The sequence below is a fragment of the Ranitomeya imitator genome, chromosome 7, assembly GCF_032444005.1.
Source record: "Ranitomeya imitator isolate aRanImi1 chromosome 7, aRanImi1.pri, whole genome shotgun sequence".
In the NCBI taxonomy this organism is placed as follows: domain Eukaryota; kingdom Metazoa; phylum Chordata; class Amphibia; order Anura; family Dendrobatidae; genus Ranitomeya; species Ranitomeya imitator.
Window position 1 is genome coordinate 118398852 of NC_091288.1, and position 22784 is coordinate 118421635.

Here is a 22784-nt window from a genome sequence, read left to right on the forward strand (position 1 = left end):
TCGGGTTGGGGATTTGGTCTGGTTGTCTTCCTGTCATGTTCCTATGAAGATTTCTTCCCCTAAGTTCAAGCCTCGGTTTATTGGTCCTTATAAGATTTCTGAGATTATCAATCCAGTGTCTTTTCATTTGGCCCTTCCAGCCTCTTGTTCCATCCATAATGTTTTCCATAGATCTTTGTTGCGGAAGTATGTGGTGCCCGTTGTTCCCTCTGTTGATCCTCCGGCTCCGGTGTTGATTGATGGGGAGTTGGAGTATGTGGTTGAGAAGATTTTGGATTCTCGTTTTTCGAGGCGGAAGCTTCAGTATCTGGTCAAATGGAAGGGTTATGGCCAGGAGCAGGACGTGTCTCCATGGAGCTCCTCTGCTAGCTGCAATTATCCAATTAAATCTACAGCCTTGATAACCCATCCATCAGATTGGAGGACTTTATTCATCTCCCTGCTGGCCCAGAAGACTTTTTCGCCTCATCTGATCCACAAATTGGCGTTTATTTTCACTTCGAACCCGATGCCTACATGTGGGCCTGGAGCCTGCTGGAGGAGTACCCTTCTCGCCAGTTGTGGGCTGTGTGCTGCGCCCAGTGTGGAGACCTTGTCAGACTAACCTGCAGTGGGAATCCCCCACCACCCTTTACACCTGAGGTCCTGACTGATCGTCTAGAGCGTTCTGCGGTGCCTGGAGGACTGTGCTGCGGCGCCAGGAGGTGGTAAGAAGAGGGAGACGCGCATCCTGCCGTCTTGCCGGCAGCGCTCCCCGCCAACCCCTCCACCCGCCGAGACCACTGCGGTCCTGTCGCATTCATCACTGAGGCCGCGATCTGCCGCATTCCACTGAACGCTCACTTCCCTGCTTGCGAGGTGCATCGGAGCTGCCGCGCTCCACCTCCAGCCGAGCTCCAGCCTCCTGAATCACACCATAGAGGGGCTGGTCACCGGGCAAAATCGCCTTCCTGCCGCCTGAGGCAAAAGAGAGCAGCCGCGCTCCTGTGTTAACAACCCTGGGACTTGTACGTCGGTTTGGACCCCTGAAGTCGCGCTTCCCCTCCCCGTGGAAACCTACAGTAACATACCGGGCAACCCCTGATGAAGGGTTAAACTGAGCCATTAGACGCCACCTGGGGGAAAGAAGGGAGGAGAGGGAGAAGAAAAGGAAGGGAGGGGGAAGAAGGAGGAGAAAAAGACATTTTGACCTTCTGTGACTGCTGTACCAGAGTTTGGCCCGGTTTCTCCCTTTTTCTGGATTCTCCTGCAGTCATATCCATAACAGGGTCCCACAAAACCCAAGAACCTTAAAGAAATTACTCTGCAGTACTCCACTCACTGACATCTAACATCTAATGGTGACATAAAAGAATTGCGGCTTTACTCTTTCTGAGCCCAGGATTCTTCAATTCCATTTTATTTTGTTTGTTTTTTTTCTTTTTTCTATATATATATATATATATATATATATATATATATATATATATATATATATATATATATATATATATAGAGAGAGAGAGAGATATAGATATAGATAGATATATATATAGATATATATATGTATATATATATCTATATATATATATATATATATATATATATATATTTTTTTTTTTTTTTTAGATCTCTATCACAATCAAAACTAGCTCAACTCTAACCGTTACTTAATGCTTAAACAACACCAAGTCGCTCTACATACAAAGATGACCTACTAACTCTTTCTTTTTCTGAATGTCCAAGTGGTGATCATTGCACATCACGCTATCAGAAGCTTCAATATGGGCAAAGCAAACAAAGAGCGTGAAAAACATTCGACCAATACTCTAGTTGAAAACCAGAAACGTAAAACCCACGGCGATCTCGACAAATACCTCAAGAAGAGACCCGACATGACACAGACCCCTTCCAAAAAATCATCCAAGAGACCTACCTCCCCTGACATCTTAGAAGACTCTGACTCCAGCGGAGACGGCTCGGAGTGCGAGTCTACCTTGAAGGACTCTGCACCAATCTCCAGAGCCTTTATGAAGAAGTTATTAGCGCAAAGTATGCAGCCGCTTTTAGAAGAAATATCTGGCTTACGTGCAAACTTACAACAAACCATTGGGCCAGAGGGTGGAGACCCTGGAATCCGCCAACGCGGAGGCGACGGAGGCAATTACTTGCTTGCGGGACCAACTTCTGCAACAACAACACCAATTAAATACAGCTCTCCTAGCTGCGGAAGACCAGGAGAACCCTAGCAGGCGAAAGAATATCAGGATGAGAGGTATTCCTGAATCCTTTGCTCGCGAATCCCTCGACAAGGTCTCCAGGGAAATTTTCTCCATCCTCCTCAGCAAAGAGAGAGCGGACTCCATCGTCATTGAAAGAGTACACCGTGCCCTCAAACCTAAGCCGAAGCAGAACGACCCACCAAGAGATGTTATATGTGGCCTTTTGAGTTTCGTCGACACAGCAGCTATCTTAGCTAGTGCAAAGGAACAGGACAATCTTTCCTATGAAGGGTCCCAGCTCCAACTTTTTCAAGACATCGCCCCGTCTACCCTCGCTAAGAGGAGGATCCTCAAACCTCCTAACGGAATTGAGATTGCGAGGCCTGCTATACAAATGGCTCTACCCTTTTGGTCTGGCCTTCACAGTGGGCAACCACCAGATTGCAATACGTTCTCCGGCAGACCTGGAAAGACCTCGACATTACACCAATAGATATCCCTTCCTGGATGCCAGTCGACACGGGTTGGAGCCTTCCTCAGATGACAAAACCACAGGAATGGTCCGTCAAGAAAAAACACTCCTCCCCTAAGCTGAAGAAAACCGCCGCCAAGATTTACCCAACCTGAACTTTTTTAAAGTTTTGCGATGGATTATATTTAGCCAGGGACTATCTGTACTTACTATCTGTCTCCTGGGTGTTGTAACTTTTTGACTTTATGCTTTGCCGTAATCCTTTTTTTTTTTTTTTTTTTCATTCCATTCTCTCTAGTTCACACACTGATGGTAACAGAATTTGACTTCTTTGAAGTTAGGAAGACCTCCTAGAAAGACCTTTCTTTCTTTACCCCATGGATCTTCCCGGGAATTACTCCCTATTTTTACGTTTCCTTTTCCTTTTTCAGTTAATTTATACTTAAGAGATCACCACTTGAACTCTCTCGCCTATGGTTGGGTGCCTGAACCCCCCTTCCTGTGATAGGCGAGCATTGTACTGTACAAAGTTGGTTATTTACCCTGTTTTGTTGTTTCTTCAGGCCTCATGATGACGTGGGACCTTGAGGAGGGGATTGATGGTGACTAATCGGGTAGATGCGGGCTCGATCACGGTGGCGTCTTTTAATGTAAAAGGTTTGAATTCCCCTGCAAAACGCAGCTAGATTCTCTCACTGCTAAAGAAACAAACAGCGCAAATTGATTTCCTCCAGGAAACTCATTTTAAAATAGGGAGAACTCCAAATACCGTATATACTCGAGTATAAGCCGACCCGAGTATAAGCCGACCCCCCTAATTTTGCCACAAAAAACTGGGAAAACTTATTGACTCGAGTATAAGCCTAGGGTGGAAAACGCAGCAGCTACCGGTGAATTTCAAAAATAAAAATAGATGCTCCATACCGTTCATTATGGCCCCATAGCTGTGCCATATAGTGCTCGGCACCGTTGATTATTGCCCCATAGCTGTGCCATATAGTGCTTTGCACCGTTCATTATTGTCCCATAGCTGCCATATAGTGCTCTGCACCGTTCATTCTTGCCCCATAGCTGTGCCATATAGTGCTCTGCACTGTTCATTATTGCCCCATAGCTGTGCCATATAGTGCCCTGCGCCGTTCATTATTGCCTCATAGCTGTGCCGTATAGTGCTCTGCACCGTTCATTATTGCCCCATAGCTGTGCCATATAGTGCTCTGCGCCGTTCATTATTGCCCCATAGCTGTGCCATATAGTGCTCTGCACCGTTCATTATTGCCCCATAGCTGTGCCATATAGTGCTCTGCACCGTTCATTATTGCCCCATAGATGCCATATAGTGCTCTGCACCGTTCATTATTGTCCCATAGCTGCCATATAGTACTCTGCACTGTTCATTATTGCCCCATAGCTGTGCCATACAGTGCTCTGCGCCGTTCATTATTGCCCCATAGCTGTGCCATATAGTGCTCTGCACCATTCATTATTTCCCCATAGCTGTGCCATATAGTGCTCTGCACCGTTCATTATTGCCCCATAGCTGTGCCATATAGTGCTCTGCACCGTTCATTATTTCCCCATAGCTGTGCCATATAGTGCCCTGCGCCGTTCATTATTGTCCCATAGCTGTGCCATATAGTGCTCTGCGCCGTTCATTATTGTCCCATAGCTGTACCATATAGTGCTCTGCGCCGTTCATTATTGCCCCATAGCTGTGCCATATAGTGCTCTGCGCCGTTCATTATTGTCCCATAGCTGCCATATAGTGCTCTGCGCCGTTCATTATTGCCCCATAGCTGTGCCATATAGTGCTCTGCACCGTTCATTATTGTCCCATAGCTGTGCCATATAGTGCTCTGCGCCGTTCATTATTGCCCCATAGCTGTGCCATATAGTGCTCTGCGCCGTTCATTATTGCCCCATAGCTGTGCCATAGAAAGCTCTGCCATTGCTGCTGCTGCTGCAATTAAAAAAAAAAAGCCATACTCACCTCTCGCTGCCGCAGCTTCCAGCGTCTGGTCCCGGCGTCTCTCCGCGCTGACTGATTAGGCAGAGGGCGCCGCGCACACTATATGCGTCATCGCGCCCTCTGACCTGAACAGTCAGAGCAAGAGGACGCGAAGACGGAGCTGCGCCTGGCGGGTGGAACGCGGACAGGTGAATATAAAATACTTACCTGGTCCCGGCGTCCGGCTCCTTCCCCCGTACAGCTGGTCTTCGGTGCCGCAGCCTCTTTCTCTATCAGCGGTCACCGACACCGCTGATTAGAGAAATGAATATGCGGCTCCACCCCTATGGGAGTAGGTAAGTATGCCTCAGCGCCCTCTCCCCCTCACCCGCCGACCCTGCCACCCACCGTGACTCGAGTATAAGCCGAGAGGGGCACTTTCAGCCCAAAATTTTGGGCTGAAAATCTCGGCTTATACTCGAGTATATGCGGTATGTCATTTTCTCCTTTCCCCACCTGGTATAATAGCTGCTCCTCTGCATCTAAAGGTGTAAGTATAGCGCTAAAAAAGGGACTCTCCTTTACGATTGGAAATTGTTTGACAGACTCGGAGGGCAGATATATTTTTGTAAAAGGACTACTGGCCAACACAAAGATAACTGGCTAATTTGTATGCTCCTAACTCCAACCAAACACAATGGCTTCTAAAAACACTTGATACTCTCCAACTTTTTAAGGAGGGGCTGCTGATTGTGGGAGGAGACTTAAATCTAACATTGCAGCCCAGTATGGATGCTTCTAGTGGTTCTTCTCCCATTTCTCAGAAATTGAGACAAAAGCTACTAAGTAAACTAAACTCCTTACATTTGATAGATCCCTGGCGTAGCGTTTTCCCTACTACAAGAGACTACACTTTCTTCTCACCCCCACATAACTCATACCACCGTATTTATTTGTGCAATCTCGAGCTTTGCATTTAATCAAATCTTCTTGTATAGGTGCAATTACAATTTCGGATCACGCCCCTGTTTTTATTGAAATCCTTATCACTACCCTACCTAGAACAACTATGACCTGGAGGCTGAACGAATCACTGCTCGATAATCCAAAACATGTGGATAAATTAAAAACTACCATTTCTCAATTTTTCAACGAAAACATTAATACTGGCCATGTCACACCTATAATATGGGAAACACATAAGGCCGTCCTTAAGGTACCGTTACACTAAACGACTTACCAACGATCACGACCAGCGATACGACCTGGCCGTGATTGATGGTAAGTCGTTGTGTGGTCGCTGGGGAGCTGTCACACAGACAGCTCTCTCCAGCGACCAACGATCAGGGGAACGACTTCGACATCGTTGAAACTGTCTTCAACGATGCCGAAGTCCCCGGATAACCAGGGTAAACATCGGGTTACTAAGTGCAGGGCCGCGCTTAGTAACCCGATATTTACCCTGGTTACCATTGTAAAAGTAAAAAAAAAAAAAACAGTACATACTCACATTCCGATGTCTGTCACGTCCCCCGCCGTCAGCTTCCCGCACTGACTGTGTCAGCGCCGGCCGTAAAGCTGAGCACAGCGGTGACGTCACCGCTGTGCTCTGCTTTACGGCCGGCGCTGACAGTCAGTGCAGGGAAGCTGACGGCGGGGGACGTGACAGACATCGGAATGTGAGTATGTACTGTTTTTTTTTTTTTTTACTTTTACAATGGTAACCAGGGTAAATATCGGGTTACTAAGCGCAGCCCTGCGCTTAGTAACCCAATATTTACCCTGGTTACAAGTGAACACATCGCTGGATCGGCGTCACACACGCCGATCCAGCGATGACAGCGGGTGATCAGCGACCAAAAAAAGGTCCTGATCATTCCCCAACGACCAATGATCTCCCAGCAGGGGCCTGATCGTTGGTCGCTGTCACACATAACGAGATCGTTAGCAGGATCGTTGCTACGTCACAAAAAGCGTGACGTGGCAACGATATCGTTAACTAAATCGTTATGTGTGAAGGTACCTTTAGAGGGGAACTTATCTCACTTAGTTCATACATCAAAAAACAGAGAGATAAAGAAATTCAATCCCTTCTTCAACAAATAAATATTTCGGAAGGCACCCATAAAACTACTAGATTACCTGAATCCCTACACGAACTCACTTCCCTCCGCAATAAGCTCAAAGATCTGTTAAATGTGAAATCAGCCAAACTGTTTATGTACTGCAGGCACCGCTTCTACATGCATGGTAATAGAAGTGGTAAACTCACTAGACAAATGCTAAAGCAGTAAAAAGAGAGGAGATACATAAAAAACATCCTTACTAAGTCAAATAAAAGAGTTGTAGAATCTAATGAGATAGCTGAAACTTTCCGCCGATACTATGAATCCCTTTACAACCTGCCCCCCTCAGAAGACATGAAAGATCCTTCATTAGCTACAATCAAAATTCAAAATTTCCTGGCTTCTCTCTCCCTCCCGACAATCTCCCCTGAGGACTGTAAAACACTTACTACTAAAATCACACTAAAAGAACTAGAAGATATTTTAAAATCCACCCCCAGTGGTAAAGCACCTGGCCCAGATGGCTTTCCGGAGGGTTATTATAAAAAATTTTCTGAAACTCTTCTTCTAATATATCTCTTTAATTCCTTTCTTAACGGGAAGACCCCACCTCGCTTACATTTTTGTTATACCTAAGGAGGGGAAAGATGACAGCCTATGTAGCAATTACCGCCCTATCTCATTACTCAACACTGATTTAAAACTGTGGGCCAAGTTACTGGCCTCAAGAGTTAACGGAGTCTTGGACAGGATTATTCACCCTGACCAAGTAGGTTTCATGAGAGGCCGTGAGGGCAAAGACAACTCCATTTCTTACGCAAGGAGAACAAAAACGCCATTAGCCATTTTGTCAACGGATGCTGAAAATGCGTTTGACAGAATCAGCTGGCACTATTATTATTATTATTATCATTATACATTTTTATAGCACCATTTATTCCATGGCGCTTTACATGTGAATACGGGGCAAATACAGACAAATACATTAAACATGAGCAGATAACAAGGCACACGAGTACATAAGGAGGGAGGACCCTGCCCGCGAGGGCTCACAGTCTGCAGGGGATGGGTGAGGAATACACTAAGAGAGGGAAGAGCTGGCTGTGCGGCTGTTCAGTAGGTTGAGGATCACTGCAGGCTGTAGGCTTGTCGGAAGAGATGAGTCTTCAGTTTCTTTTTGAAGGTTTCTATGGTAGGCGCGAGTCTGATGTGTTGGGGTAGAGAGTTCCAGAGTATGGGGGAAGCACTGGAGAAGTCTTGGATGCGGTTATGGGAAGAAGAGAAGGAGGTCTTGAGAGGATCGGAGGTTGCGTGTAGGTAGGTACCGGGAGACCATGTCACAGATGTATGGAGGAGACAGGTTGTGGATGGCTTTGTATGTCAGTGTGAGGGTTTTGAACTGGAGTCTCTGGGCGATAGGAAGCCAGTGAAGGGCTTGACACAGGGGAGAGGCTGGGGAATAGCGGGGGGACAGGTGGATTAGTCGGGCAGCAGAGTGTAGGATGGATTGGAGTGGTGCTAGAGGGGAGTCCAGAGAGTAGGAGGTTGCAGTAGTCGAGGCGGGAGATGATAAGGGCATGCACTAGCGTTTTTGCAGTGTTGCGGTCAAGGAAAGCACGGATCCGGGAAATATTTTTGAGTTTGAGACGACAGGAGGAGGCAAGGGCTTGGATATGTGGCTTGAAAGAGAGGGCAGAGTCGAGGATCACCCCGAGGCACCGGGCGTGTGGGACTGGGGATAGTGAGCAGCCATTGACATTGATGGATAGGTCTGGTGGAGAGGTAGAGTGAGATGGGGGAACGATGATGAATTCTGCTTTGTCCATGTTCAGTTGTAGAAAGCGAGCAGAAAAGAAGGCTGAAATGGCAGACAGACAGTGCGGGATTTTGGTAAGTAAGGAGGAGAGGTCAGGTCCGGAGAGGTAGATCTGCGTGTCATCAGCGTAGAGATGGTACTGCAAACCGTGGGATTCTATGAGCTGTCCCAGGCCGAAAGTGTAGATGGAGAAGAGTAGGGGTCCTAGAACAGAGCCTTGAGGAACACCGACTGACAAGTGGCGAAGTGAGGAGCTGGTGTGGGGGAGGGAGACACTGAATGTTCGGTCTGTCAGATATGACGAGATCCAGGAAAGGGCCAAGTCTGTGATGCCAAGAGATGAGAGGATTTGTAGCAAAAGGGAGTGGTCTACAGTGTCAAAGGCAGAAGACAGGTCCAGGAGAAGGAGGACAGAGTAGTGTCGCTTGCTCCCGGCAGTTAGTAGGTCATTGGTGACTTTAGTTAGGGCAGTTTCAGTTGAGTGATGGGAACGGAAGCCTGATTGTAACCGATCAAAGAGGGAGCAGGAGGAGAAGTGGGAGGACAGTTCAAGATGGACATGTTGCTCCAGCAATTTGGAGGCATAAGGGAGAAGAGATATTGGGCGATAGCTAGACACAGAGGATGGGTCGAGGGAGGACTTTTTGAGGATGGGTGTGATCTTGGCATGCTTGGAGGATGAGGGAAAGACACCTGTTGTGAGTGAGAGGTTGAAGAGGTGCGTTAGGGTTGGGATGAAGACCGTGGAAAGGTTAGGGATGAGGTGGGATGGGAGCGGGTCAAGCGTGCAGGTGGTGAGGTGTGATCTTGACAGGAGGGTGGAGAGCTGATCTTCTGTCATGGTGGAGAAGCTGGTTTTTGAGGAGCAGGGTTGAGCAGCTAAGAGGGGTAGTGGGCGCTGTGGGCCAAAGCTTTCTCTGATCGTATCGATCTTCTGTTTAAAGAAAGAGGTGAAGTCATCATCAGAAATGAGGGGGGAGGGAGGAGGTGCGGGGGGACGGAGTAGAGAATTGAAAGTGTTGAAAAGCTGTTTAGGGTTGTGGGACAGGGAGGATATGAGAGATGAGAAGTAAGTTTGTTTTGCGGCAGTGAGCGCAGACTTGAAGCTGGCGAGGGACTGCTTGTATGCAGTGAAGTGGTCGGCAGAGTGGGATCGCTTCCATCTCCGCTCAGCAATCCTGGAAGCCCGTCTCAATTCTTTGATCAGGCTGGTCAGCCAGGGCTGCCTGTTAATTGTACGAGTTTTACTATGCATGAGCGGGGTGGCTGAATTGAGTGTTGCTGTTATTGTGGTGTTATAAAAAGTGGCAGCTATATGGTCTGCACGCTTCAAAAATTTGCCTCCCCCCCCCCCCCCCCTTTTATAGACGCTATCATGTCCCTTTATGTGGACCCAACTGCTAGAGTCGGGGTGAATGGTATCTTCTCGGATCCCTTCGAAATACGTAATGGCACTAGGCAGGGCTGTACTCTTTCACCCGCCCTCTTTATCATGGTTATGGAGACTCTGATAGAAAAAATAAGAAAAGATACTGATATTAGAGGCCTTTCAGTGGGTACAATAGAAGTCAAAGCGGCTGCTTTTGCGGATGACCTTTTAATCTCGACCACTAACCCAAACTTGTCCTTGTTAGGAGTCGAGTTTCCTCTGCTGCACAGGGGGAATCTCGATCCGTGTCTGCTGCGGTCTCCCATTCGGCATCGGCCGCAGTGGGGTCTGCTCAGCGGGGACGTCGCTGAGGCTGATTCGGTGCATAGGGTCACTACTGCCTTTTCTGGCTTTCCTATGGTACCCTGCACTGATCTGCGGCGAACAGGCCTCTCTGGGACTAAGTCCTTATTTACACACACTGAGCATGCCCAGGGCAAGGTCTCCCATTGGAGGTCGAGGGTCACATGTTCGGTCACATGTTCAGGTACTGCAGCGCATCCCATTGGTCCTCCAGGAAGCTCCTGAAAGGGCAAAACTTCAGTAGCAGCTTCCTGTGCTGCAACTATATAAACTGTGCATGACCGCACGGCCATGCGCTAGTATCGTCTTTTGCTATATGCTTTGCGCCAATGTGGTCATGTGTTTGTATGTGTTCAGGGACCCGGCTGAAATAAGCCCCTAGAATGCTGGCACCTCCGGAGAGGAGATTGTGTATAAGAGTGTTCAGGGACCCGGCTGAAATAAGCCCCTAGAATGCTGGCTCCTCCGGCGAGGAGATTGTGTATGCATGCATAACCACTCACTGCTCACATCTGGGTAGTTGGCCTGTGCCTCTGTGAAAGTCTAACAGGGCACAGAGCTCACCTCTCGCGGTTACTCTGTGAAGCTAACAGAGTTGGTATATACCGCCATATAGAGCCGCCATTATTTAGCAGCAGGTACTTTCCTGCACGGTGGATCCCGGGTTGTGAACGCACTAATTCCTTTTTATAAACAATATATTTGGTGCGTTCCGCCAACCCTAACAGTCCTTCCCTAGACTTATGGCTCTAAACATCTCGACAAGAGCCTCAGATATTTTGGTTTTGAAAAAAGACACCCCTTTTAATTGGCCTACAGACAAACTGAAATATCTTGGAATCTACTTAACGGCAGACCCCTCTTCCCTATATAAATACAACTACACCCCCATTCTAGCAAACCTGCAAACTTACTTAAAAAATATGACCTTCCGTACTTATCCTGGATGGGACGGATCAATGTCATAAAATCTTATATCTTCCCAAAGATTTTCTATACCATGAACATGGTCCCTATACCTCTTCCTAACTCATTCTTTATCTTGGTCAACCAAGTTATCTCTCAATTTGTATGGAAATACCAAAATGCTAGACTTCCTCTAAAAATCCTGTCCCTGCCTAAGGGAAGAGGGGGTCTCGGTTTGCCTGACTTCAAAACTTACTACAACGCTATCCACCTTGCCAGATAGATAAGTTTATCAAAACCTAATCCAGACAACCTTAGCACAAAATTGGAACTCTCCTTAATGGGGAAGGAGACTGACCTATATCTTTGGTCGTCCTTCACCCCTCCACCAGATAAGCTAGATGAGATAATTCAAAATACATTAGCTATTAGACGTAACCCTTATTCCAAATCAGCTCCAGCACTGCCTTTTCCTTGATAATACCCCAATTAAAGTTATTCCGTGGTTAACGGATCCTAAATATGATGACGTCTTTGGACTATGGACATCTCTGCCAAAGACCCCAATTTCCCACCTTCTATCCAACCAGATACCCTGCACCGATAACTGGCCGAAAAATGCTACAAAACATCCAACAAACTTTCTACAGAAGACCCATATACATCATATCATGACAAAATTCAGATTTGGTAGGAGACACCCCTATGACTGGCTTTGGCTTGAACTTTTAGTCAAGTTAAAACCACCAGTTACTGGACTAATTTCTAAGCTTTATGCAAATCTCCTCAAAACCCCAATCCAATTTAAACCTCTCTACCTCTCTTCTTGGGAGACAGAGCTGAAGATCTCATTGTGCCTCCAAGAAACCCAACAAATACTTGCCAACTCTCATGGATTCTCCAGATGCATCCTATTGCAAGAAAACGCATTCAAAATTCTCTAAGTGGTACAGAACCCCGGATAGGCTATTCCACTTTGGATTAGCTGACTCCCCACTGTGTTGGAGATGCTCTCGTTCCGTGGGTACCATATCACGTATCTTCTGGTCTTGTCCGAGATTATTACAATTCTGGACCGATATTAACAAATCTCTCCACAGTATGGGCCTGATGGATCGAGACCTTACTCTACAAGTTGTCTTACTTTCTCTCCCCTCATCTTCTTTTAATCCAAGGAAACACGACTTGCTTCCTATTTTATTGGCAGCCGCTAAACACTTGATCTCTATGCATTGGAGGCAATTAACACTCCCAACGCTAAAAGAATGGATTCTAAAGGTTCATGATTTGTACCGTCTAGAAGAACTGTCCAGTTGGGAAACTCGCACTCATGGGAAGTTTCAAACCTCTTGGCTTCCCTGGATTAAATTTTCATTCCCCTCTCCCGGTTCAAGTTGGGGATCTCCCTATTGAGCTATATCTTTATACCTGTCTTATTACGAGCTCTCTCACCACCAAATCTTTTGAAGAATTATATAGGATGGGGACCTTTCCTCCGCCGTCCACCGTGCTGGCCCGATTGGCCTCATATACGAGCCAAATACCCTTCCTCAAACCTCAACTTTTAAAGACATAAAGTTGCCTGCTCGTGGTCCCGTTTGTCACATCTCCTAGCTTTCTTTTTTTTCCTTTCATCGTATAGCTGAAATTTAGACCTGAAAATGTTAAATGGTTTTTATGCTCATTTGTTCTTTCTCCCAGCATAGTCAATACCGAAATTGCTAGTTCACTTGCATATTTAAGACTTTATCTTTTGTATTTTAAATGCAGCCGAGATTTATATGTGGGCTTTTGTTTTTCTGTTTCTTGTTATTTGAAACTTTAAATAAAGAATTCCACAGAAAAAGAAGGCATGTATACTGTACCATATGTGATGTCAGCAGTGCCCAGTGAATAATAGAGTGAAGAGCTTATCGATTCTATAAAGAAAATAAAGAGAAAAGAAGTTAGGCATACAAAACAAATTAATGTATTTCAAATATATACAAATAGTCAACTAGTCTGCTGTACCACGATAGTAACAGACATAATCACAGAAAAGCTGATACATCATATTCTCTATTAAGCCCTTTCGGATCAATGGTCTGCAGGGTGAATATCCAGTATGCTTCCCTTTTTTAAGGATTTTTATCCTATTTTGGCCTCTCCTGGTGGGATCTATTTGCTCCAGAACCTGGAACTTGAGCTGGGATATATTGTGATTTTTTTTCTTGAAAATGGTGTGGTAGGGGGAGGTGAACTTTCTTGCTTTTTATTGTGGATTTGTGTTGTGATACCCTGCCCCTGACCAGCTGGGTAGTTTCCCCCACATAAGCTAGACCACATGGACACTTGATTAACCCCTTAGTGACAGAGCCAAATTTTTTAAATCTGACCATTGTCACTTTATGTGGTAATAACTCTGCAACGCTTCAACAAATCCCAGTGATTTTGAGACTGTTTTTTCGTGACACATTATACTTTATGAAAATGGTAAATTTAGGTCAATATGTTTTGTGTTTATTTATAAAAAATATCAAAAATTTTAGAAAAATGTTAAAAAATTTGCAATTTTCAAAATTTGAATGATTATCCCTTTAATCCAGATAGTCATACCACAGCAAAACATTAATAAATAATATTTCCCACATGTCGGCTTTATATCAGCACCATTTGTAAAATGATATTTTATTTTTTTAGCATTTTAGGAGGTTTAAAATTGTAGCAGCAATTTTTCATTTTTTCAAGGAAATTTACTAAATTTATTTTTTAGGGACTCATCCATGTTTGAAGTGACTTTAGGGGTCTCATATATTGGGAAACCCCCAAACGTGATACCATTTTAAAAACAGCACCCCCTGACATATAAAAAAAACTGCTGTCAGGTAATTTATTAACCCTTCAGGTGCTTTACAGGAATTAATGCAAAGTGGTATGACAAAAATGAAAATGTGCATTTTTACCACCTAAATGCCTCTAACTTCTGAACAGATTACTACACCCGGCAGACTCGAAGGCCGCTATTTGGTCATGAATTGCCATGGCAAACATCAGGACCACAAAATCATGATCTGAGGGCACCAATTGGGATAAAGAGGGAGCCCCCACACTCTGTTAACCATATATAATGATGTAGTCACTATTTACAGCAGCATCTAAGGGGTTAAACAGATTTGGACGGTGCAAACACTGATCGTGGCTGATGCAGAAAGTTGTCAGCTATAGTGCACAACCAACAGATGCCGGATTGATACCTGTATGGGGATGATATTCTCTTATATGTAAGGTCAGTTAAAAGGCGTATTGGCGGTCATTAAGGGGTTAAGTAAATTACATATGTGGATTCACATGTGTAGTATCCCTTTATTGGGATCCCTTGTCCTGTGTGGGGGTGGAAAACCTTGGGGCCCTTCTGCACGTTATTGCATTGCAAGCAGTTAAGGCAGGGAAAGGTACCCTGCCTCTGTGTCTGTAAAAACGTCTGTTTAGGTAAAACTGTTTTTGACTCCACATCTGCCTTGACCAGTCTGTCCCTTAAATTCCTGGCCCGGAAAGCAGGGGAGAAAGGGTAATTTGAATTCAGGGATATCAGGATAACTTTTAATTAATAGGTTCCAGTGTCGCCTGATGGTGGATTGTATTAGATTGGAGAAGGGGTGGAAGGTACTTACAAATGGAATGCGTTTGTCCTGGTGGGTACAGTATGTTGTTTAGCCTTAGAAAGTATCTCAGATGGGTACCCCCTGTAGGAGAATTTGTTCCCCATCTCCACCAATCTTAATTCTTTAACCTTCTCATCAGAAGCTATCCTCTTAACCTGTTGGAACTGCGATTTGGGAATGGCATTCTTTATGGAAGGGGGTGACAGCTACTGTAATGCAGTGGGCTATTCCTGTCAGTAGGTTTTGTGAATAGGTCAATGGAGAGTACTCCATTTCCCTTTTTGTAAATCAATGTGTCTAAGAAGTTGATACGGTCTATACTGTGCTGTAGCGAAAACTTCAATTCAGGCCAAACACTGTTGATATGCCTATCGAAATGTAAAAGTGTCTCAATAGGACCATCCCAGATGCAAAATATGTTGTCAAATCCTCGAGTGGTTTTGGAAGGGAGAATGGGTGTATACAAAGTCCTCTTCAAACGATGCTATGTAGAAAGTATTCTCAAACATGAAGTAATTTTCTTTAAGGACCAGGTCTAGTAAATCAGCACACAAGTGTCTTAATTTGATGTCAGTGCCTACTTCACTGAGGAGTCTGTCTGTTGCTTGCATCCCTTTCTCATGCTTAATGGATGTATATAAACTATTAACATCCCATGTTACGAGTAATGAGGAAGAATGGAGAGGGCCCAAAGACTTGATAAGTCTTAGGAATTCATTCGTATCAAGAAGAAACGATTTAGCTTGTTTGACCAGTGGTGTCAGTATCTTTTCTCATGCTATAGCTAGAGGTGCTAGAATGGAATCAGTTAGAGATACTATTGGACGTCCTTGTGGTTTGAACAATCATTTATGTATTTTGGGCAGGATGTAAAAAATGGGAGTGATGGGATCTGTTTTAATGAGGAAATGTCTGAGTTTGTTATCTATGGTACCCACTGTTAGGGTTGGTGGAACGCACTGAATATATATTTATTAGAGGAAATCGGTGAGTTCGCAACCTCGGATCCACCGTGCAGGAAAGCACCTGCAGCTAGATATGGCGGTACTATATAGTGGTATGAACAGACTGTTACTTCACAGAGTCTGTTAGCAAAGATAACGCTGTGCCCTGTTTGGCTCACAGAGCACACAGCTACTTAGTAGAGCAGATGGTGGTCATGCAGTCAAATGCAAACATGAAACTCCTCGCCGGAGGTGCCAGCATTCTAGGGGCTTATTTCAGCCGGGTCCCTGACTGCATACAAAACATGACCACACTGGCGCTGAGCTCATACATAAATTGACAGTAGCGCATGGCCGTGCGGTCATGAGAACCCTTTATAGTTGTAGCACCTACAGGACCTTCCAAGAAGGACCAATGGAAGGCTGCCACAGAACTTGATCAGGTACAGGGCCTTCCTGGAGGACCAATGGAAGTTGCTGCAGTACCTGAGCATGTGACCCTTGATCTCCACGGAGAGATCTTGCCCTGGGCATGCTCAGTGTGTGCAAAGCAGGACTTAGTCCCAGAAAAGCCTGCTCGCCACAGACCAGTGCAGGGTACAATAGTAAAGCCTGGAGAGGCAGCAGTAACCCTTTGCACAGTATCAGATTCAGTGAGACGCTGGGACCGACGTCTCCGCTGAGCAGGCTCCACTGCGGCCGATGCAGAATGGGAGACCGCAGCAGACATGGTTCGAGATCCCCCCCTGTGCAGCGGTGGGAACTCGACTCCTATCATTACCCCCTCCTAGGGCCCCCCTCCTTGAGCTTCGCTACGCTCAAAAGCTGCAATGAGCAGCGGAGCCCGAATGTGCTCCACAGGTTCCCAGGTTGTAGCAGACATTGTTCGAGATTCCCCCTGTGCAGCGGCGGGAACTCGACTCCTAACACCCTCCTGCTCATGGAAGTCCAAGACCGCTCTTCGAGCTATTTTATTCATAGGGTTATGTGGTATAACTCTATAGACGTCGGTGTCAATGAGTTGCTTATAAACCTCCTCCAAATAGTCTTATCCATTACCACTGTGGCCCTTCCTTTGTCGGTTTTATTATAAGCGTTTTATCAGAAGACAATTGATCTAGTGATAATTTCTCTGATAACGTGAGATTGGTCTGAAAATCAAACTTTCTGTGATGTACATCATGATTGAAGGTCTCATTGTCCCTTTCGACAAGGAAGACAAAAGTTTCTACAGGCGGGTTGTCCTTTGGAGGCATATAAGAGCTTGATGTCCGAAGACCCAGTCCATGTAGTTCAAGTAGAGATGGGACCGCCCGATCTAGTCTATTTTTCATATACCGAGTGAAAAGTTTGTTACAGTATATACTCCCATAATCCGCCGCCTGCTCTCGCTATTAACAGTTTAATACAACTCTGACTGCTGAAAGAGCCCTTATAGTGAGTAGATCCCTCGTGGGTTTCATCTGAATAATTTCAGTCGGAGATTAAGATGCAAACCCCAATATAAGTGCTTAGCCTATTACACCTGATAAATGTGATATCAAGCGTTATGTAAAATGTTCCCAACAAAAACTTCAAATCAACCTGCAAAAGCAGCAAGTCCCCCTCAGGTCCATCATCTGTTAACAGAAATATAGGGGGCTTCCACATTACTGTTACAAAGGCCCTGGAAAAGCTCTATAGCTGCTCTCACCCCTAAAAGAAATTCGGCAAATTTTGTGCTTTCAAATGCTCCTCTCCCTTCTGAGCCAAACAGTGTGCCTAAACCATATTTAGCATCCACATGTTAAGCATCTCTGTTGCGATGACAGCTCACCTAATTTATGGATGCATGAGCTTGGCACCACAATATAATGGCCACTACAACTTACAGGGCACTACAATGCCAGTTCCAATTTTCCCTCTGCAACATCCACTGCTGCTTGTTTCTAGATAACACTCATTAAGTTAAAATCATCCCCTCACCTGTAGATAAAATCCCTAAGGGTATCATTTCCAAAATGGGGTCACTTGAGGGGGATTCTGCTCTTCTAGCACTTAGGGGCTGTGTTAGGGCATGTTAGGCTATGGGTTGAACTAGATGGACTTATAGTCTTCCTTCAACCTTAATAACTATGTAACTATGTTTATGGAGTCCACAAACTATTCTAGGAAAAGCTGTGCTCCAGAAGGTACCTCGGGCTCTAGCAATGTGAAATGGCACCCTCCAACCAGTTCAGCAAAAACTGAACTCCAATATGGCGCTTCTTCCCTTCTGAGCTTTTACTTTACCTCAAAAGTAGTTTTCAACCACAAATGGGGTATCTGTATATTCAAAAGGAACTGCACAACAACTTTTGGGTTCCACTTTCACCTGGTATCCTTGTGAAAATAAAAATTATTTGTGCGAAAAAAAACATTTTTCATTTTCACTGATCAACGTTGTAAAATTCTGTGCAGCACCTGTGGGTTCAAGGTGCTCTCCTCTAGAGTTGAGTGAATTTGTTTGGATTTGGTCGCTGAATCTGAATTTGCCATATTGGTACCCTATTCACGCCGAGTGTATGTTTGATGATCGGTTCCGAACTTATTCATTAAATTCTACTCCCATTGACACAAATGACGTCGGCTGTGTTCGATGAATATTGCAAAAACAATATTCAATGCCGATCTTATTCAGAAACGAATCTGAACAAATTCGCTTAACTCTACTCACCACACATCTAAATATCTTCCTTGAGGGGTTTAGCTTCCAAAATGTGGTCACTTGTGGGGAGTTTCCACTGTTTAGGCTCCTCAGGGGCTCTCCAAACGCATCATGACAGCCGCAGAACATTACAACAAAATCTGCTTTGCAAAACGTCACTCCATCCTTTCTAAGCCTTGCCGTGTGCCCAAACAGTAGTTTTCCTCCACATACACATATTGGGCATCAGCATACTCAGGAGAAATTGCACTACAAATCGTATCGTGTATTTTATCCTGTTACCCATGTGAAAATGCAAAATTTGGAACTAAAATACATTTTTTTTGTAGGAAAAATGTGAATTTTTTTTCTGAGAGACAGCAGCCATCTTAACCCGGTCACCGTGCAAGGCAGCGCGCGGTGACCAAAATTAGCAGCGAGATATATATATATATATATATATATATATATATATATATATCACTTTGTGAAAATGCGGCTCCGTACAGTTAGGTCCATATGTATTTGGACAGAGAGCATTTTTCTAATTTTGGATATAGACATTACCACAATGACTTTTTAAACAAAACAATTCAGATGCAGTTGAAGTTCAGACTTTCAGCTTTGAACATTTTATTTAAAATAATTGAATCTGTCCAATTACTTTTGGTCCCTTTAAAAACAGGGTGGCACATGTTAAGGAGCTGAAACTCCTAAACCCTTCATCCAATTTTAATGTGGATACCCTCAAATGAAAGCTGAAAGTCTGAACTTCAACTGCATCTGAATTGTTTTGTTTAAAATTCATTGTGGTAATGTCTATAACTAAAATTAGAAAAATGCTGTCTCTGTCCAAATATATATAGACCTAACTGTATATATACAGTTAGGGCCAGAAATATTTGGACAGTGACACAATTTTCGCAAGTTGGGCTCTGCATGCCACCACATTGGATTTGAAATGAAACCTCTACAACAGAATTCAAGTGCAGATTGTAACGTTTAATTTGAAGGGTTGAACAAAAATATCTGATAGAAAATGTAGGAATTGTACACATTTCTTTACAAACACTCCACATTTTAGGAGGTCAAAAGTAATTGGACAAATAAACATAACCCAAACAAAATATTTTTATTTTCAATATTTTGTTGCAAATCCTTTGGAGGCAATCACTGCCTTAAGTCTGGAACCCATGGACATCACCAAACGCTGGGTTTCCTCCTCCTTAATGCTTTGCCAGGCCTTTACAGCCGCAGCCTTCAGGTCTTGCTTGTTTGTGGGTCTTTCCGTCTTAAGTCTGGATTTGAGCAAGTGAAATGCATGCTCAATTGGGTTTTGATCTGGAGATTGACTTGGCCATTGCAGAATGTTCCACTTTTTGGCACTCATGAACTCCTGGGTAGCTTTGGCTGTATGCTTGGGGTCATTGTCCATCTGTACTATGAAGCGCCGTCCAATCAACTTTGCAGAATTTGGCTGAATCTGGGCTGAAAGTATATCCCGGTACACTTCAGAATTCATCCGGCTACTCTTGTCTGCTCTTATGTCATCAATAAACACAAGTGACCCAGTGCCATTGAAAGCCATGCATGCCCATGCCATCACGTTGCCTCCACCATGTTTTACAGAGGATGTGGTGTGCCTTGGATCATGTGCCGTTCCCTTTCTTCTCCAAACTTTTTTCTTCCCATCATTCTGGTACAGGTTGATCTTTGTCTCATCTGTCCATAGAACACTTTTCCAGAACTGAGCTGGCTTCTTGAGGTGTTTTTCTGCAAATTTAACTCTGGCCTGTCTATTTTTGGTATTGATGAATGGTTTGCATCTAGATGTGAACCCTTTGTATTTACTGTCATGGAGTCTTCTCTTTACTGTTGACTTAGAGACAAATACACCTACTTCACTGAGAGTGTTCTGGACTTCAGTTGATGTTGTGAACGGGTTCTTCTTCACCAAATTAAGTATGCGGCGATCATCCACCACTGTTGTCATCCGTGGACGCCCAGGCCTTTTTGAGTTCCCAAGCTCACCAGTCAATTCCTTTTTTCTCAGAATGTACCCAACTGTTGATTTTGCTACTCCAAGCATGTCTGCTATCTCTCTGATGGATTTTTTCTTTTTTTTCAGCCTCAGGATGTTCTGCTTCACCTCAATTGAGAGTTCCTTTGACCGCATGTTGTCTGCTCAAAGCAACAGCTTCCAAATGCAAAACCACACACCTGGAATCCACCCCTGACCTTTTAACTACTTCATTGATTACAGGTTAACGAGGGAGACGCCTTCAGAGTTAATTGCAGCCCTTAGAGTCCATTGTCCAATTACTTTTGGTCCCTTGAAAAAGAGGACGCTATGCATTACAGAGCTATGATTCCTAAACCCTTTCTCCGATTTGGATGTGGAAACTATCATATTGCAGCTGGGAGTGTGCACTTTCAGCCCATATTATATATATATAATTGTATTTCTGAACATGTTTTTGTAAACAGCTAAAATAACAAAACTTGTGTCACTGTCCAAATATTTCTGGCCCTAACTGTACGACACATTTTGGGGAGGGGTTAAATGGTGCCATAAAGAATACAACTTCTACAAAAAAAGAACAAGCCTTTTATATGGTTTATGTTGAAATATATAATGTTATGGCTCTTGGAAGGCGGGCATTAAAAACAAAATCCTCAAAAATGGCTGCAGCACCAAATTGTTACAATATTTGTGCCAAATTCCTATTTAAAAATGATTTTATTTTGTTTCAGAACAATGTGCTGAATGCAGTATTGCTTCTTCTGAAGGACCTGGACTCTGAAGGCTTGGAGATAGTTCAAAGGACTGCAGAGAATCGGATCCATCAGCTACAGAGAAAAGAACTGCAGCAAGAAAGATAAAAGTATCCAGGAGGCAGGTGCAGCCTGGGAACTTCAGCGTCCACAATCAGCCCATGCATACATCATGACGAGTGCTTAACCTCCAGATGAGCAAATCGAGCAAAATCAACTTTGCTAAGCACCTCTTTAATCAGAATCAGAGATTGAAGGTTAAAATAAATTTATGTAGAACACTACGTAAGCGCAAATCATTCTGCTGTTAGTGTCTTTAAAACATTTCATGCATGATCCAAAAATTTATGCAGTGAACCGGCTGTACTTGGGCAGGATAACAGATGTATATTTTTAGACAGGTTGAAAAAGAATTTATTAAAGCCTATACTTCTAGTCTCATTACTTATTCACCTTCACCACAGTAATGTACAGTGAGAGAAGTTATTCCTTGTGGAAGATATTGTATCCGCATGGCAAATGTTTGGATAAACTAGTGCAATAGGCCAAAATGTTAATGCTAATCGCCTCTTGTTTATTATTACTCCATGCTAACTATTAGATGAACACTTAATATTTATCAACTTTTGTGACAGTTTAAAATGCTAAGAAAATTTGGGATTAGTATGAAAATAAAAAGCTTTTTCATGGTGCAGTAATTTCTAATCCAAGTTTATCCGTTTTCAGTCTCACATGTTTCTGTACAGATGTCAGTTCTTTCATTTTTGTAAATATATATTATATAAACTGTCCATAAAATGGTGTATAACAAACATATTTGTTACTGTCAAATTGAAATCAAGCACAGTAACAATGTTAAAAAGATGTAGCTGTAGTGTTCTTAGTTTTGTTTCCATAAATCAGTAGTGAATAATGATTGCTCCGATAGTGAGATTAGACCCTCTTTAGTGGTATCATATTACAACTATGGGTTGTATAATTCTTGCCAGTTAGTTTGAGTCTGATGTATTCATCAGTCTCCCCTGCTTCTCCCTCCCTTGTGCACCAAGGATATACTTCATAGGCTGATGTGTATGCATTTATGCCTCTGAGTCTGTCCAGAGAGGGGAGGGAAAACACTTTCTTCATAAATCCATTGCACTCATTGACTGTGTTTGTAACTACAGCAACTATTACTATACAAATGTTAAGTCATTTAACCAGTTTTGAGCCATTGATTTTACAAAACCTAAGTGATGACTACACAAAATGTTGTATATAAATAATTTAAATTATAATTTATTGTAAATATGATAAAAGGGAGGGTCTAGAACGAGTTGGTCACGCCCATAGACATATTGCACTTATTAGTTCACCAGGTAAAGTATGCATCTCTCAGCCCTCTTTTACAGCATTCTAGTATGCAGTATATACGGTATATCCCCAATTTGCTCTGCAAAAAAGCTTATATTGTAGTCAGAAACGGAGCGGCCCAGTGTGATGGGCGCCTCTGTTCTTGATCCATCGCCTCCTCTCTTCCTACGATAGATGTCTTTCTTCCTGGCTTCATGTGGATAACACGTCCGATGTCATCGACACAGTGTCTCCCATCGCGTTCCTGCAGAGGCATACAATAAAC

General features: G+C 43.9%; 1 protein-coding gene across 2 annotated transcripts in view; it reads left to right on the forward strand.

Moving 5' to 3' along the window:
• CFAP410 (cilia and flagella associated protein 410) overlaps positions 1-21864 on the forward strand; it is a 249374-nt gene extending 227510 nt beyond the window's left edge. For both annotated transcript variants that reach the window (XM_069733765.1, XM_069733766.1), the window contains one exon: positions 21146-21864. In XM_069733765.1, coding sequence (XP_069589866.1) covers positions 21146-21274 — 129 coding nt within the window. In that variant the 3' untranslated portion in view covers positions 21275-21864. The remainder of the gene's footprint in view (positions 1-21145) is intronic.
• The last annotated feature ends 920 nt before the right edge of the window (positions 21865-22784 follow it).